Below are 14,890 nucleotides of genomic sequence, written 5' to 3'. Positions count from 1 at the left end.
AGGTATGATGTGTTTTATGCACTTGATAAATTTAAATTGTTGTTTGTAAAAACGGGCTCACTAAAAGTAAGAGACCCTGTTGTGTGTTTTAGTGCCGAGATGTGCCGTTTGAACGGACATGCAATCAAACCGACAGTTTCGACCTCAAGGTACAGGCACCGGTACCGATAGTGCGACACAGCATGGACCAGCGCATCACGACATACAACTCATGACACCAGCTGGCGATGCGCTTAACCTGCTGCAGTTGCAATAAAACGGTGCATCAACCGGACTGGCGACAGCAGACTGCGACAACAGTGAACCCGCTCGCTCGCTCGCGGAGGACTGAGTGGAAGGATAACGTGTTAGCAGGAACCGAAAAACATTCCCTCAAAAAAAAAGGTAAAATTCCGACAAAACATGGTACACTCCGCGGGAAAAGTGTGCAACACATACCCACGCACAAGCTACGTTGACAGTCTTGCCAAAAGTGCACAATAAATACGCAAACAGGACAGTGCCACCCATCCCCTGGCCTGGCCAGGCATCGTTGGCAACAACCGGTGCAGCGGTGCAATAAATGCATTTTTAACGCATTCGCACACACGGTGTCCACGGTGCTGCTCAGTTGACACTCTGCTTGACCCATCCATTGTGTTCCTCGTGTGCGTTGGCAGGATTGCACAAATCACGTCCCCGAATAGCAATCGACCGAAAACGGTGGCCAACCGAGTGCGTGCATGTGTGTCCAGTCCGGTCCGTTCCGTTCCGGTTTTCATCAGGTGACAAGGATTGCATTTTCACCGCTCGCAGCCGTTCGACGGAAAATCATATTAAAACTCGCGCCCCAAAACGATTGATGCATTAATACCGCGGAAGGGTCGAAGGTTTTTCACTTTTCCACCGGGATTTCCGTCACTTCGGTTTGTCCGCTTTTATCAATCGACCGGTGCGAAGGTGAGTTCAAATGGGAAAGGAATATTAAAAAAAATACCGAGGGATATACACGAGAACAAAAAAACATTGTCCAGATAACGCCTCCATCGAGCGATCCGAAGCACCATTAACAGTGACTAGTAGTGCATGTATTGGATGAAAATTGGATCATAATTCAATGGCCTGCAGTGAGCCGTTAACTGGGCCGTCGGCTATCGGGTTTGCAAATTTAATTTCCTGTCTCGGTGTACCGGCTTGGAGCTGTTGATTGTGCCTCTTATGGCTCTTACCAGCAGCAGCAGCAGCAGCAGCACTGGTTGACGATGAAGTTCAGGTATTTGCTGCAGGATGTTAGCGAGAACATTGAAGGGATCATTTGTTGATATATTTTGTTTAAAGGAATATTTTTATTCAACTATCGTCGGATTAACAGACACTTGTGATTAAAGCAGGAAACAAATTAAGAGCAAGAAATAAATTAGGGCAAGAAACAAACAATTAATGGTCGCTATTTTGCTACTCTTCTTTTTAATTCTAAACAACTTTACACGGCTCTATAAATTGAACTAGAACAAGCGAAGCCTAATGATTTGACTTGCAATTCTTGGAGTAACTTAAAAGGGAAGGTAGTAGATTTTTATTCAATATCATTGAGCTACTTATGATCCAAAATTAATGAATCATGTTTGTTTTTTAAATAAAGAGCTTTTGATGTTTTCAATCGAATCACAAAATGTTCAAGTTAAAAATTCCAAAGGATAATTGTGCAGAACAATAGAACATGTAATATTCCATCTATCAATTACATAGTGTAGTTAATAACACTAGTCTTTTAATGTTTCCTGATACAATGGTTCGAACCTATTGATAGTGTAGCCATTACGTACCAAATATATCGCATAAATCATGTATATCCATTTTACGCCATCCATTAGAGCTATTCTATTATTTTAATGAAACTTTCACAAACACCCCGGCGTATAGGTGCAATCCACATGAAAGCAACTTCATTATGACCCCGTCATACGCACGGGCGAGCTGATGTGCAATATTATGATTCTGTATGTTCTTCCTGAAAGCCCTACGCTTCGATTGGCAACATGGTTGACCTTTTGATCATTTTACGTACTTTTTTGTTGTTGTTGTTGTTGTTGAGCGCTTTCCACAATATGTCCCTTTTTTGCCCGTTCCCTTTAATGCTGCTCCTCGCTTTAAACCTTCTGAGCGAACACAGATGTGCTTTACTTAACTCCCACCGGGTGAGCAATGCGGCTGCGGGTGGCTCCAATGAACCGTGAAATTATGCTTTCCATTATACAGCAACCTTTCGTCGGTTCGGTGGAATGGCACATGGCATGGAACCTTTCGCTATTTCTGACCAATACACTGCCGTTGCAAGGTCTCGCAGCATCAGGGAAAAACGGTTCTAACGAAGGTGGGAGAGGTTCCTTCCAATCTTTGCTATCTTTTCGTTCCCTCCCCCATCAAGTCCCAGCGGCAGAATCCAGATGCCTCGGCCCTGAGTGTCCCAAATTTTCCATACCAAAGCCAAAGCAGCCTCATTCCGGGAAAAGGAGTGTGCGCCGGATTATGTCGTTGTCCTTTCGAACGTCATGATCCACGCTCCACGGGCAATCAGGTCAATCCATGACCCCAGCCCCAGTTGGAAGCCTTGTTGGTCGCTGGAAAAATTGGAAAGTGATGACTTTAACTGACGGCAGCACGGACGGACGGACGGACGGGGTGACGAAATTGCAGATTAAAGTTTAATGAAAATTCAATTTAGCACCAAACGACTTCCGGTTACCGCGGGGGAAGCGATAGTCAATCGATATCCCGAACACGAATCCTCTCACCGGCGCACACCTGCTTCTCACGTCACTGGCCGGTCATTGCGTTGCAGATTGGTCCGGCTTTATCGGCTCATCAGATATCGAACACATGGATTACAGTGGAATGTAGCTAAGAAGATGAGGAACCCAGCAAGGCTTGCTGCTGATGTGACTTTGTTTCATGAAAATTTCCCTTAAGCGGTGCACAATGGGAGTAGGCTGTGCAGCGTGTTGGTTGCAGATTGAACTCCAGCAGCTAGCCTTAGAAAACAACGAACAAAGCCGTCGTACTAATCCGTTGTTTGAATAACACGAGGCAAACCGCATATCCCTCTGGCAGACGGTGATCGAGAAATTGCAAAAGTAGAAGCTAGCAACCCGGCCACCTTGACCTGTTATCGCAGTTTCCCACAGCACTCGGTGCCAAAGCAATCCATGCGGCAAGCCATTAAATAATGTCTAGAACGCCGCACGTGTGCCCCGAACATATCAGTTAGAAGGGCGCTGGGGCAGTTCGGTCGGATAACTCGAATCGTATGAGCCTCTTGTGTTCCGTGTGCACACATCAGCTGGTGGAGCCCCTTGTGTCGACTGAGGATTCATGCTACCTTCGTGACCGAAGGACTCTCGGTCCCAGAGTGCCTAGAGTGTGGCGGAACGCAGAGAGCGAGCACACGTTGAACACATTATGTTCTACCAAGGGATACGACAACGTGCGACGACCAAGGGCCACTGTTTGCTAAAGCCAACAGTCAGAGTCACGAGGGCATTATTGGATGGGCGAAGGGGGGAAGAAGGAGGGTACAATCGACTCGATTGATTGATTGCCGATACATGCAAATAATTTCCATCCATTTCCAGCAACGCAAGGATAACGAGAGTACACCCGAGTGTGCCGACGGTCTGCCGGTCATAAGATCGCTTGAGCAGCTCACGATTACGTGCCGATGACGGTGCAGGCTGCGGATCGGAGGGGTAGTCAGGCAGGGAAGCATCAGGAGGCTTCAGTAGCATTGATTTTGTGACTCGTCGTCCGGGAAGGAAGCGTTGGCATCCTTATCAGCAGAAGACAGACGTACAGATTTTATGAAATCGACACAACGCTCGAGTTGGATAGGAATTAGTAGCAGTCATTCAGGTGCGAAAGCAAAAAGGTGAGGGACTAAGGTACGGACTAAGCGCTTAACGATCTTACCGGTGGCATGGCACAATACTGCGTCAGCCAAGTGGGTTGTTGGTATTTGTTGTTGTGTAAGCCGGTACATTGAACTGGTTTTTCGGGAGTTTTTATTTTACGACCTTTCAGGAACAAAGTTCAATCAATATTCGCTCCACAAAAGTCCAACATAATGTTTGAAATGCAACGGAATATATTGGTCGGCCATTGTCGATAAATGGAGCAATAAAGTGGAGTCTCCCGAAAATCCCATTCGCCCCCCTTTTTATGGTTAGTCCTCTTTCATCGAAATGGACACTTTTCATGGTTCTAAAACGAGCAATGATAAATATATTCCATCGTTTTTCATCGTTTTTCATGTTTGTGTACTGTTAGCTACCCTGCGGGAGCAGATAAAGCGCTAGCGCTGCTATGGCACCCGCTTTCCCCGTTCAAAAGGTTCGGCTCGTATCGATGGGTATCGAAAAAGGTGAGACCACAGACGGGGTTTTTTAGCTTCGTGCGCTTTCCCACAAATGGCAACAGGTAAATGGTAAAAGCCCACATAAATTCCATCATTCCAACCATTTTCCAGACCCGAAAGCACCAGCCGTAGGCAGAAAGGAGCGCGTTTCGTTTGTGGAAAATCTGCGTGAATATTGCCTCAACACCACCATCCATGGGTTGAAGTACGTTGGAACCGTTTCGCTGACGCTTTGGGAACGGTAAGTGGTGGGGTGGATGGGGTGGATGGGAGCCGGACAGGAAGCCAGCATCGAAACCGCTAAATATTCTGATTGAACATCGGGGACGCAATGGGTAAACCACGACCACGGCATTAAAATGTTCCGCTAATGGCAAAATGAGGCAATTCATTTTCATTAATTGTTAAAAGCATTTAATGGACATGCACCGAGGTTTGTGGGTCGGAGGCCGAGTGGAAAAGGGACATTCCAATATCAGAACATTTGACTCATCATCAGTGCGGTCATTTCTGTTCAACGAGAAGCCATTGCGATTCTGATTTTCCTCTTTTCCAGTGCCTACTTTTTCGTTACTTTCATCGTTGTCACGGCATGCGCGATCTACTTCATCTCGAACGTGTACATCAAATGGCAATCTTCACCGATCATCATTGGGTTGAACCCGATAGCGACGCCCATCAAGGACATACCGTTTCCGGCGGTCACGATCTGTAACATGAACCAGGTCCGTCGGGAGGCCGCTGTCCGTATCGAGGCGCACACACTCGAGCAAACGGTACTCCAAGCCATCTGCTCCATCGATGGTGATCTCAATAGCACGGGTTACGAAGGAAAGTGGTCCGCCGTCAAGAAGTTGCTATTGAGTGTAGGTCGTTAGTGCGCTGAGGAGAGCTTTTGAGGTAAAAAAAAATCGGTTTTCCTTTTTCTTAGGCAACACAACCCTGCTCCAGGATGCTGAAGGCCTGTCGGTATGCAAAGCAGACGGAAAAGTGTACCGAAATCTTCCAGTCCGTCCTCACGGACGAAGGTTTATGCTGCACGTTCAACACGCTCGATGCCGCGCACATGTTTCGGGTGACGGGCACGGTTAACATTTTTCCTTCAGACGGGGCAGCATCGACGGATGCACACAGTACGAACCGTTTCCGGCCATTGCTCTGGACTCCGGAGACGGGATTCGAGGAGGAGCCAACGAACGCGACTTACCCACGTGCCATTCCGGGGCCCGGTGTTTCGATGGGGCTGGCCATGGTACTGGATGCGAACGTGAGCGATTACTACTGCTCGTCCACCTCCTCGACGGGGTTCAAGATCATCTTTCACAGTCCTACCGAGACGCCTAAAATCACCGATTACGCACAGTACATTCCGGTGGGGTCGGAAAACCGGATCATCATTACGCCGAAGATCAACGATGCCGCTCGGCAGATCCGGAAAATCGCTCAAGCCACGCGACAGTGTGTGTTCGCTAGCGAGGCCAACCTGTCCTACTACCGGGTGTACTCCCGTAATAACTGTGAGCTCGAGTGCGAGGCAAAGTTGATCCTAGAGAACTGTGGCTGTGTGCTGTACTTTCTGCCGAAGCTGTACGAGGACACGAAGATCTGCAGCCGGGCGGATGCACGATGCTACGAGCTGATCCGCAACTCGATCGCTTTCACCTCCAATACCAGCGTCAGCTGCTCCTGTCTGCCGGGATGCTTCGAGATTAGTTACGTGCCGGATCTGACCTCGGCCGAGCTACACGTGGGCCAATTCGGCATCCGAGAATCGATGTTGGACGGGGTGAAGGATGAGCAATATGCCAAGTATGCCATTGAATGGACATAAATGTAAAGTAGTCATCATGAATCTATTTCATTTTTTCCAGAGAAAACTTAGCACTCGTGTACGTGTTCGTGAAGGATACCTACTATCGGAGCTTCACCAAGGGAGAGTTGGTTGGATTTACGGACTTCTTGTGTAATAACGTGGTTGACCTGCAAGAAGTTTTTCTTTAAATGCTTTTCATTGCCACATTCTTATGTTTTTTTCAGCAAACGTCGGTGGTCTCTTGGGACTGTTTCTAGGCTTTTCGATCATTTCACTAATCGAGGTGATCTACTTCGTGACACTGCGACCGTACTCTGCGCGGCGCAAACAGCGTCCTATTCGTGATCGACAAACCGATGTAACAGAAATGAATCCGACAATTGTCTCACGCCGTGAATTCTTAAAGGTGCTGTTACGTTCCGGGCGTTCGAAACGAATCGATCATAGTTTTTTCTTCTCGAAAATACTTCTAGTTTGCACCAAAACCACAGGTGCAGTTCGTAGGACTTCCGAGTGACTTCGGTATCGATGGTAACCGATGGCAGCGTGATCATAAGGGCAGCAACACAATGGTAACTGAGCTCACCGCTAAGCTAAAGCACGTTGTTCACTCTCGAATGCAACAGGCTGGCGGCTGGGTGCGTGATACGTTTCGCTTCCGGAAGAGTCAACATGGCATGGAACGCTCCGCGCGTACTGGTACCATCTATCCGTTCTACGAGTGAGGCAACTGATCGGGAAACTGCATCCCAAGGATGGGCACGAATTGCGTAGCAACAGTATCCTTTATTATTGTCGGCAATAAAACACCGTACTAGTGTTAAAATAGTCCATTCACTCAAGGCTTAAAGGTAGCACAACGCTTTTTTCTAGTAGTCGCAGCAAGAGTGATTAACATCACGCCTAAAAGTGTAAATAAACAACGTCGTTGTGCGTCGTGAACTTAGATGGCTAGACTATTCCTAGTGTTTCCAGTAACCGTTGGCACGAACCCGTCTTACACGTTGAATTAAAGCTACCACTATTTGAGCGTGAAATCTAGGTGTAGGCAAGTTAACACAATCCCTGTGACGAGAAACTGTCACGTGAACGTGGACTACTTCACGTACTTCCGGTAGGTGTTGTCCATGGCATAGTCAACCGCATTATCGATCGGGTGTATGATGAACGGGATGGCGAGTAGTCCAAGCATCGTTGGTCCCCACTTTCCTACCGGGCCCTTCACTTTGTTCGCCTTCAGTGCCATCTTCGATAGCCAGCAGAAGCTGCAAAAAACGACACCAGATGCTGCAACACGATGCGATGAAATGGTTCCCCTCGTGCTTACCGATTGATGGTGAATCCCGGGATGATAACGGAGGCAAACATTTGCCACAGCAAAGTATCGCCCGATGCAATGGCGGCGCCGCGAAAGCCTCCCCCGAGTATTTCCGGTTTCTAAGGAAGGGACGATTGCATTGAGATGCGTTTGATAGCAGCAGCCTACTCGGCTTTGGCCCGATTCAACTCACTTCGTACTGCTTCTTCGATTTATCCCCCGTATCCGCCAGCACGTAGCTGATCGCGACCGCATAGCTAGCGTGTACGAATATCTTCTTTATCACCGGACGAAACGCTTCTCCGATTTCGTTTGCGTATCCTACAAAGAAATGTTAACAACGAGAACAATGGTCATTGTGATGTAATTGAATCGATTTTGGCTCGCACGCAGCACTCGCGGACCAGGAAGAGTTGGCAGCGGAAATACGAACCTAAATATCGCACAGGTGTGTCGCGGTACAGGTCCTTCTCGGTAATTGACATGGTGAGGCTCTTGCGCTTTAAGCGATTAGCAATGTGCCCGGGCGGGCCTCTTTATCAGCTACACAAACGGTAAATCTCTGCAATCACCGACGATGGCCCTTTCGAGTGGAAACACCAGCAACACCTTCTTCTTCTTCTTCTTTTTCTTTTTCTGCGTTCGTTGTTTGTTTACATAACATTGGCCCCGCACGTGACAGCCGTCATCACGCATCAGCTGGATGCGCCGTTTCAGGGGTGCTATGCTCGCCCAACCAGTGTATCTTTTCTCAGTCGCTTCTGCAGGCGATGCTCGATTCCTTCGTTGCCACATGCTCTCACACATGACATCCCGCATCGAACACTCGACCCACTCGTCCGTTGCGTGTGGGTTTGTGAGATGGTAGGGAATTTTTCGTGTGCAGCAGCGCATCGACGACACGCACACACCGACCGGACGCAAAAAAACGAAAAACGTAAAAGTGGGTGGGTGTTTGGGGCCTGGAAGGTGGCAGAGGGGCACTCTCGTCCACGGATCACGAAGAAAATGACGCGTTTCTGCCTTGTTCCATCGAAGCGATCGAAGTGAGCCAGTGTTTCTCGCCGTTGTCGCTGTTGTCAATCGTCGCGGTTTTCGCGTTGTGTTTCGCGTGAACAAAAGCAGCCGTTGTGCAAAGTAGGAAAATGTTGCCCAGCGCCATTACGGATCGTCGTCATTTCCTCGGTGCTCCGCCGTCGTAAGCCCGTGAAATCTGTGAGTGGAAAAAATGCACCATGTGTGTGTGTGTGGGTGCATGTTGGTCGATTGATTGCGTAAAAAGGGGGATGAGGGGGGTTATTTGTGTTTCCTTTTACTGTGGAGAAGGCCAACCACCTCCACCCCGTTGCACCCCCACCGTACTCTGGTCGAAGCTGCTGGTCGCGTTGCTGTTGTTTTTGTTTTCTCCCGTGTCTACGCACGCACGCACGCAGCGTTCGAAAGGGTGCCAGGGGGGAAGGGAGGGGGGGATTTCATGTTGTCTATTGTGTGTTTGGCCGTCTGTTTTGGAGAGTATTGGTGAGCGTTGCGTCTGCAGAGTGCAAAGTCAAAAGTTCATTTGCGATTCCACGAATTCCGCGGTCGGGTGCATCCACGGTACGGTGCGTGACATCCGTTTTTGTTCCGTTTCGTGTGGTGAAGCTTCGTTCCCGCTTCCGGCCAAGGCGCAGTCCCACCTTCCCCCTCGAGCGTACGTTTCGTGACGAGGAGTTTGCGTTTGGAGCAACGACCACCCGCAGTCGATGAAAAGTCCTTGGCCCAGCGGCTCGTAACTGCGTTGGCGACGACCGTTCCGTTGGTGTGCGTGTGGCCGAAAGAATATTTTTCATATGTTTTCATTGCTGTTCTTATTGTTCCCGTGCTGTGTATGTTTCGCTGCCTGCTACGTCGTCTTCTCTTGTGCATCGATAGTGAAGAATCCAAGTTGCGGAGAATTATGGCCCACCGTTTATGGGTCACAAAAACTGGGAGTTTTACCGTGGGCAATCAACATTCAGCGCAGGCAGGACCCTTCGAAATGACGAAACGCAAAGCCCCAAACACGAGAAGGTCGAGAACTTTACGTTCTCCTTCATCATCGCCACCATCGCCACCTTTCTGTTGGATGCCGTTTATTCACCTGCTTGTGGGCGCCACCGCGGATCCTTTGTTTTCGATTTCGATTGATGGTCACTTGCCCTACCACCACAGGCTACCATCATTCGTTGGTGTGCGAGAGGGGAGAAAAAGAAAATGCATAATTCATCAAGTATTCGCGCGTTGCTGCATCCGCTTGTGAAATGGGAAAATTTCGTTTTCACCACTTCGTCTGCATCTGACTCCGCTACTCCTTTGGCTTTAGTGCAGAAAGAAACGGTTCTCCTAAGCCATACACGTTCGACTGCACTGCGCGAGAACAAGGAAAATCTTTTGTTTGTTTTCCTCACACAACGACGATCTTCTTCTTCGTTGGTGGAAAAGGAGGTGGCGCGATCGTAGTTCGACCGCGGTATGTTGTGTGTTTTCTTTTGTTTTCTCCCGCTCACGGATCGGAGATGCTCCAATTGTGTGTGTGGCGTTGGCACCTCAATTATCATCTGCGCGTTTTTTCTTCTTCGCTCGCAAACGCGCGGATGCAAAGCTCCCCTCAAAAAGGCTGCCCACCGCCTTACTTGGATGCACATCATCAAACACATACACAATCCCGCGGTTCGCAAGCACACATACCACTCGCCATGATCTGCGCGCCAGCAGAACATCAAGGTGGCGGTGACTCGCACATTTTTCGCGAATAAATTGAAGGATCCACCATCGCCATCGAAACCCGTCTGCGAATTCATCTCTGCGCCACGGTTTGCGCCTCATGCTGCTGCTGGTGCTGCTCAATAATCAGTTGTTTTTTTTTGCATTTTACTAACGCATAATTTGTGGCTTTTTTAGATCGAACGCATGGTAACGATTCCCATATTCGGTTGCTTGATGTTGCTGCTTCAAACTGTCGTGTAAACATATCGTCGCTCGGCGTCACGCACGCACGTACCAGACATCAGAACGACCTTCAGCCCCATCATCGCGCTAGTGGTGCGCCTTTGTGGAGCGGGAGAGAGCGGCGCAGTGGCCCCAACCGACAGTCATCGCCCAAACAGAGAGAAAACCTCCCACCACCCTTTAACTGCCGTCAACATGGGAGGTGTGTGGTGGTGATACACTACCCAGCCAGCTGGCCAGCTGCTGCTGTTGGGACAAACTAGACGCACACAACTGCGCGGACCAGATGACGTTGTAAATCGCTTGGCGCTCTCCACTGCTGCTCTCGTATCGTTCACGGTCATATCCTCGCTATCGTTTTCGTCTCCTCCTCCGTGCTACCACGATGCTTAACATGTTCCTCTTCGCCGCGATGGATTTTTCTCAATGGATGGTGAGATAAGTGGCAAAAAAGAGGAACAATAATGCCACAACACAGCGTCACCGCCACCACCACCGCTGTCATGCCGAGAAATAGGGGGGTACCTCATTATTGCGTCCGCGATATCAGCGAAAACGTAAAAGCAAACACCGACCGCAGCATAAAAGCACTACCCTGTACCCCGTGCAAGCAAAACCCGTCCAAGCAGCATACTGTGCGTACGCAGCAACACACGGAGGAAGCGTGCGGTCGATTATTTTCGGTTTTCCCATTCCTTTGTGGTGCCACAATATCGCCTTGAGGCACCGAAAAGGCTGAATTATGGCCACTAAGCAATAACCCGCCTCGCACCGAACGGATTATCAGTGCATGAAGCAGGAAGCAAGGTGGCCAAACCAGGGCGCACATTCCACCAAGGCGCACATGCAAAACGCAGCACCCGCAACTCGGAGTGGAACAACAAATAGGCCACCATTATTGGCCTTTGCGCGCTGATGGAAGAGAAGCAAATTTGCCGACATTTATCTGAAGAGCGGTGCATGGCATGCTGCGTCATAAAACCGAGTCCATTCGCAAAAGCAGAACCACAGCTCAACGCAAGCGTTTGCCGTCGCCTGCTTCGATTGCGAATGGGTGCTCTGTGCGTGACAATCGGAGCTGATGAAAGAGGAGCAGGAACAATTTCAAAAATGCTGCCTGCGTTACGTGCATTAGGTGCGTTGGTAACCGAGTTGGCACCGCGACTTCGCACGATTTTGCACGTTGTTACAGCCGCACGGTAACCATTTTCGCGTGGCTGGCATGATTTTGATTGGGTGCTAATTCGTACACACGAAAAGCGTCAAGAGTGGCGTTTTTGTGTTCACGATCACGCATCGTACCGCCCGGTGTACGTTCATTATTGCGTGTAGGATGCCACGGGAGTCATTGAGGTCAGCCAGCGAGAGGCCACTCGTGCGCGGTGGGAGATGATGGATAAGGCCGCGCTAGTGTGATCTATGTTCGCCTATGTTGGCTCCGCCAGAATTAGCCAGAATGTTGGTGCATTAGATATGCCGCTTCTATGACTCCTCTCAGCGTCGTATTCACTATTTTAGTGCACGATATCGTGCACATATTGGAACCCCGTGGTCGAGAGTTGCATTGCTGTAGTGTGGTTGGTAGTAGTGCTCTCAGTCACCTTCCAAGGTGCCTCCTAGAGGGCCCGAAGGTCTTCGCGTATGCTTATGTGCGATTTTTCAAACAAGAGCACGATGTGTCACGATCTCAGTCACGCTAGCCGTCGGTGTGCCGTTCGGGCGTAGATGTTGTCACATGTCACGCTGTGATTTGCAGTTCGCTGGTCGAGTGTTGTTTGTTGGTGAATTGTACAAGGACCTACAACCTTCGTTTTAAATATCTTTCCGATCTCTTGCCCATCACGTGCAATGTTTCGGTAGAAAAGCGTTGCTGCAACTGCCAAGGCGCTCTCTGTCATCACGCAATAAACGCAGGATAAATAATAATTTAGCAGAATTATGTCACTAACGTTCCTTTCAGTTGCTAATCCGCAACTGCCGGCCAACCAGGACACCTGGTCTTGGGTGATTACATTTGCAAACTATTCGTGAGACTCGCAACAATTACTTTTTTCTCGGCGCTTCTTGTTGCTTCACTCAACGTTCTGTTGGTTAACCATTCTAGTACTTTTGGGGATTGAAGTTCCGCTGTTACATCACACGCCAGAACCGGCGCAAGATGACCTGCCGGTGCTGCCATGACCAAAGACTTCTCCTTTAGTTCAATTATAGCAGGCTTCGCAACATGCATTATCATCTCTGTACAAGGCAGCCCCGTTGCCAACGAGACAGTGCGCAAGATGGAAAAGTGAAAAGACGGCCACGTTGCCTCTGCAGCAGGCGCGTCTGCTCTCCTGCCTTTCGCTCTCTCACTCGGGCTGCTCACGGTTTTCCACTCATTTTCCCACGAAACCCGAACTGTCACATTGCAGCGAAGCCGCCGAACGTCAAGAAGGCATTTTCGTACACCAACACCCCCAAAGCTGTTTCCGTCGCTGTGCTCCAGAAAAAAGGTTTCCGTGAACGGTCCACCGGTAGCAGACCATTCCGCCGATAGAAGGCAGGTTTCCACGACTACTACCATTGCTTTCCGGGAGGGAGGGCCCGTCACTTGTGGTTTTCCTCTTTTACTCCAATTTTCAATCCCATCCGTCACCTGAACTGAATGGTAGCATATGTGTGCTACTACAGGCGATAGAGCGAAAACCGCTCGTAACGTGGTGGCCACCGTGTGGTAGTGGTTGTAGCCAGGGTTTCCACTGGAGTGCTCCGTGGAAAGAAGCATTCTCATGCGAAGACGGCGGCTGAAGACGGCGTGCGTTGCGAAGCTAGCGAGCGACAGTGTGCTGATCCGTGTCGTCGTGTTCTGTTGGTGCTGTGTCCGTGGTGTAGTGAGTGAAATGTTTTTCGGGAAAATCCGCTTGGGAACCAGTGGAAACTCTTTTCACGTAACACAGTTCCCAATGCCCATTCCATTTCTCTAATCCATACGCTTTCATCCATTTTCCAGAGTGCGGAAAATTCTCGTTTTCTCACGCGGTGTGACCGGCTTGTGTGGTGAGTGCAAACCCCCCTACCCTGCCTGGCCTGGCCGGTGCTCGGTGAATTAAAGGCACAAAAAGAGAAGAAAAACTGTCTCACAGTGATTGGGCAGTGAAGCATCTCCGGGTGGTTCGGTGAACCCGGAAAACGGTTGCGTTGTGAATGCCATCATGACCACGTGGCGCAATCGAACACAACCTTCCCGTGTCCCCGTTTTTTGATGATGTAGGCAGTAGAAGCAGAAGAAGCAAAGTGTATGCCGCATAGTGTGAGCAAGTGACCCCCCGAAGTGTGTCTGCTGCAAAGCGCAGGATAATTCTCTCAGGACAACGACGTTTCATCGTCCTTGCACCAGTGGAGGTCACCTGTTAAGTGCTTCCTCTTATGCTCCCCACTCGTCATCACTCGGCCGTGCATGATGGCTAACCCGTAGTGCTATTTGGGTCGATCGTATTTCGTGTTTAAGTGCGCGCGTGTTTGTGTGGTGTTAGTGTGCCGGATTGCAGATCTGTGTCCTTTCTTGGAGATCTATTGCTTGCTCCCGGATCCCTTTCCACGACTCCACGCAACGGCCAACACGCAAACGAGTCGAAGCGATGCTAAAAGGATCATTGAGGCTGACAACTGGTAGTGGCTGTTCTACGTTGAATCTTGGTCGCAGCAAAACTTACTACCATTGACAGAGGTGAGTCCCATCGACGCTCCTTCCATTTACTATAGTTCTCTGTACCTTTTTAGTTAATCATAGATCATTAGTTGAAGAACACGGTTGCGAAAAGGGGTTTCACGATAGAACCAACCTCGTCAATGCAACACGGAAGAACAGATTAATTAACGGCCTATCGTGCGCCTGTTGCTCCTCTTCTCTTGCTTCGAGGCACAGAATCATCTCCCAAAACCTCTCTCCCTCCCAATTCCGATTCCAAGGTTACAATTACCCCGGGAAACGGCACCTGCGGACGCGTTTGCTATGGCGGTTCCCGGCTATAAATGACCGCTCATGAACCTACCCCGCTTGGTGTGTTCCGACCGTTGCTTTCCGGCCGGTGGTCCACCTTTACGGAACGCCGAGCCTACACGGAACGGGCGTGGACGGATTGTGCGCGGATCTGGAGTTTAATTTGATTTGTTGCTTTACAGCGTTGCAAACTTGAAATTGGCAATAGATTCGGGCAAGCAACAACCAACAAAAAAAAAAAAAAAGAATCAAAAATTGGCGAAACGACGAAAATAGTAAATTAGCTATACCCTCGCAACCGTGACCGAATGCGACGGTGGTGGCGACGATGATGATGATGATGACGCCGGCAATTCGGTGTGGCTTGTGGAAGGCTCTTAAGCAGCGGAAGCAATTTTTAAATCGTTCCTCCGGGGCTCCAGT

At 49.4% G+C, this 14,890-nt stretch overlaps 3 protein-coding genes across 8 annotated transcripts in view; 2 read left to right on the top strand and 1 right to left on the bottom strand.

Moving 5' to 3' along the window:
* The first annotated feature begins 4,338 nt into the window (after nucleotides 1-4,338).
* LOC126572810 (pickpocket protein 28) lies at nucleotides 4,339-6,928 on the top strand. Its single transcript, XM_050232460.1, has 7 exons — nucleotides 4,339-4,396; nucleotides 4,502-4,631; nucleotides 4,947-5,256; nucleotides 5,322-6,199; nucleotides 6,262-6,353; nucleotides 6,428-6,609; nucleotides 6,677-6,928. The coding sequence occupies exons 1-7, from the start codon at nucleotides 4,339-4,341 to the stop codon at nucleotides 6,926-6,928; spliced, it is 1,902 nt and encodes a 633-aa protein (XP_050088417.1).
* Nucleotides 6,929-6,968: 40 nt separating this feature from the next.
* Nucleotides 6,969-8,179, bottom strand: LOC126581575 (mitochondrial fission process protein 1). Its single transcript, XM_050245321.1, has 4 exons — nucleotides 7,955-8,179; nucleotides 7,715-7,842; nucleotides 7,531-7,640; nucleotides 6,969-7,468 (listed from the first exon to the last, which is right to left on the bottom strand). Exons 1-4 carry the CDS (start codon nucleotides 8,004-8,006, stop codon nucleotides 7,300-7,302), a joined length of 459 nt encoding a protein of 152 aa, XP_050101278.1. The 5' UTR covers nucleotides 8,007-8,179; the 3' UTR covers nucleotides 6,969-7,299.
* A 310-nt stretch (nucleotides 8,180-8,489) lies between these two features.
* The window catches only part of LOC126572416 (myotubularin-related protein 4), a 31,780-nt gene continuing 25,379 nt past the window's right edge, over nucleotides 8,490-14,890 (top strand). The window contains exons 1-2 of one of the 6 annotated variants that reach the window (XM_050231716.1): nucleotides 8,490-8,658; nucleotides 13,478-14,194. The gene's annotated coding sequence lies outside the window, so the exon portion shown is untranslated. Of the gene's footprint in view, nucleotides 8,737-8,981; nucleotides 9,040-9,099; nucleotides 9,212-13,477; nucleotides 14,195-14,890 lie in introns of those variants that run through there. The other 5 variants (XM_050231713.1, XM_050231715.1, XM_050231718.1 and 2 more) reach the window with 5 other exon arrangements.

This window comes from Anopheles aquasalis, chromosome 2, assembly GCF_943734665.1.
Source record: "Anopheles aquasalis chromosome 2, idAnoAquaMG_Q_19, whole genome shotgun sequence".
Taxonomy (NCBI): domain Eukaryota; kingdom Metazoa; phylum Arthropoda; class Insecta; order Diptera; family Culicidae; genus Anopheles; species Anopheles aquasalis.
The sequence above is the reverse complement of the archived record's forward strand: the minus strand, read 5'-3'. Positions and strand labels throughout refer to the sequence as shown.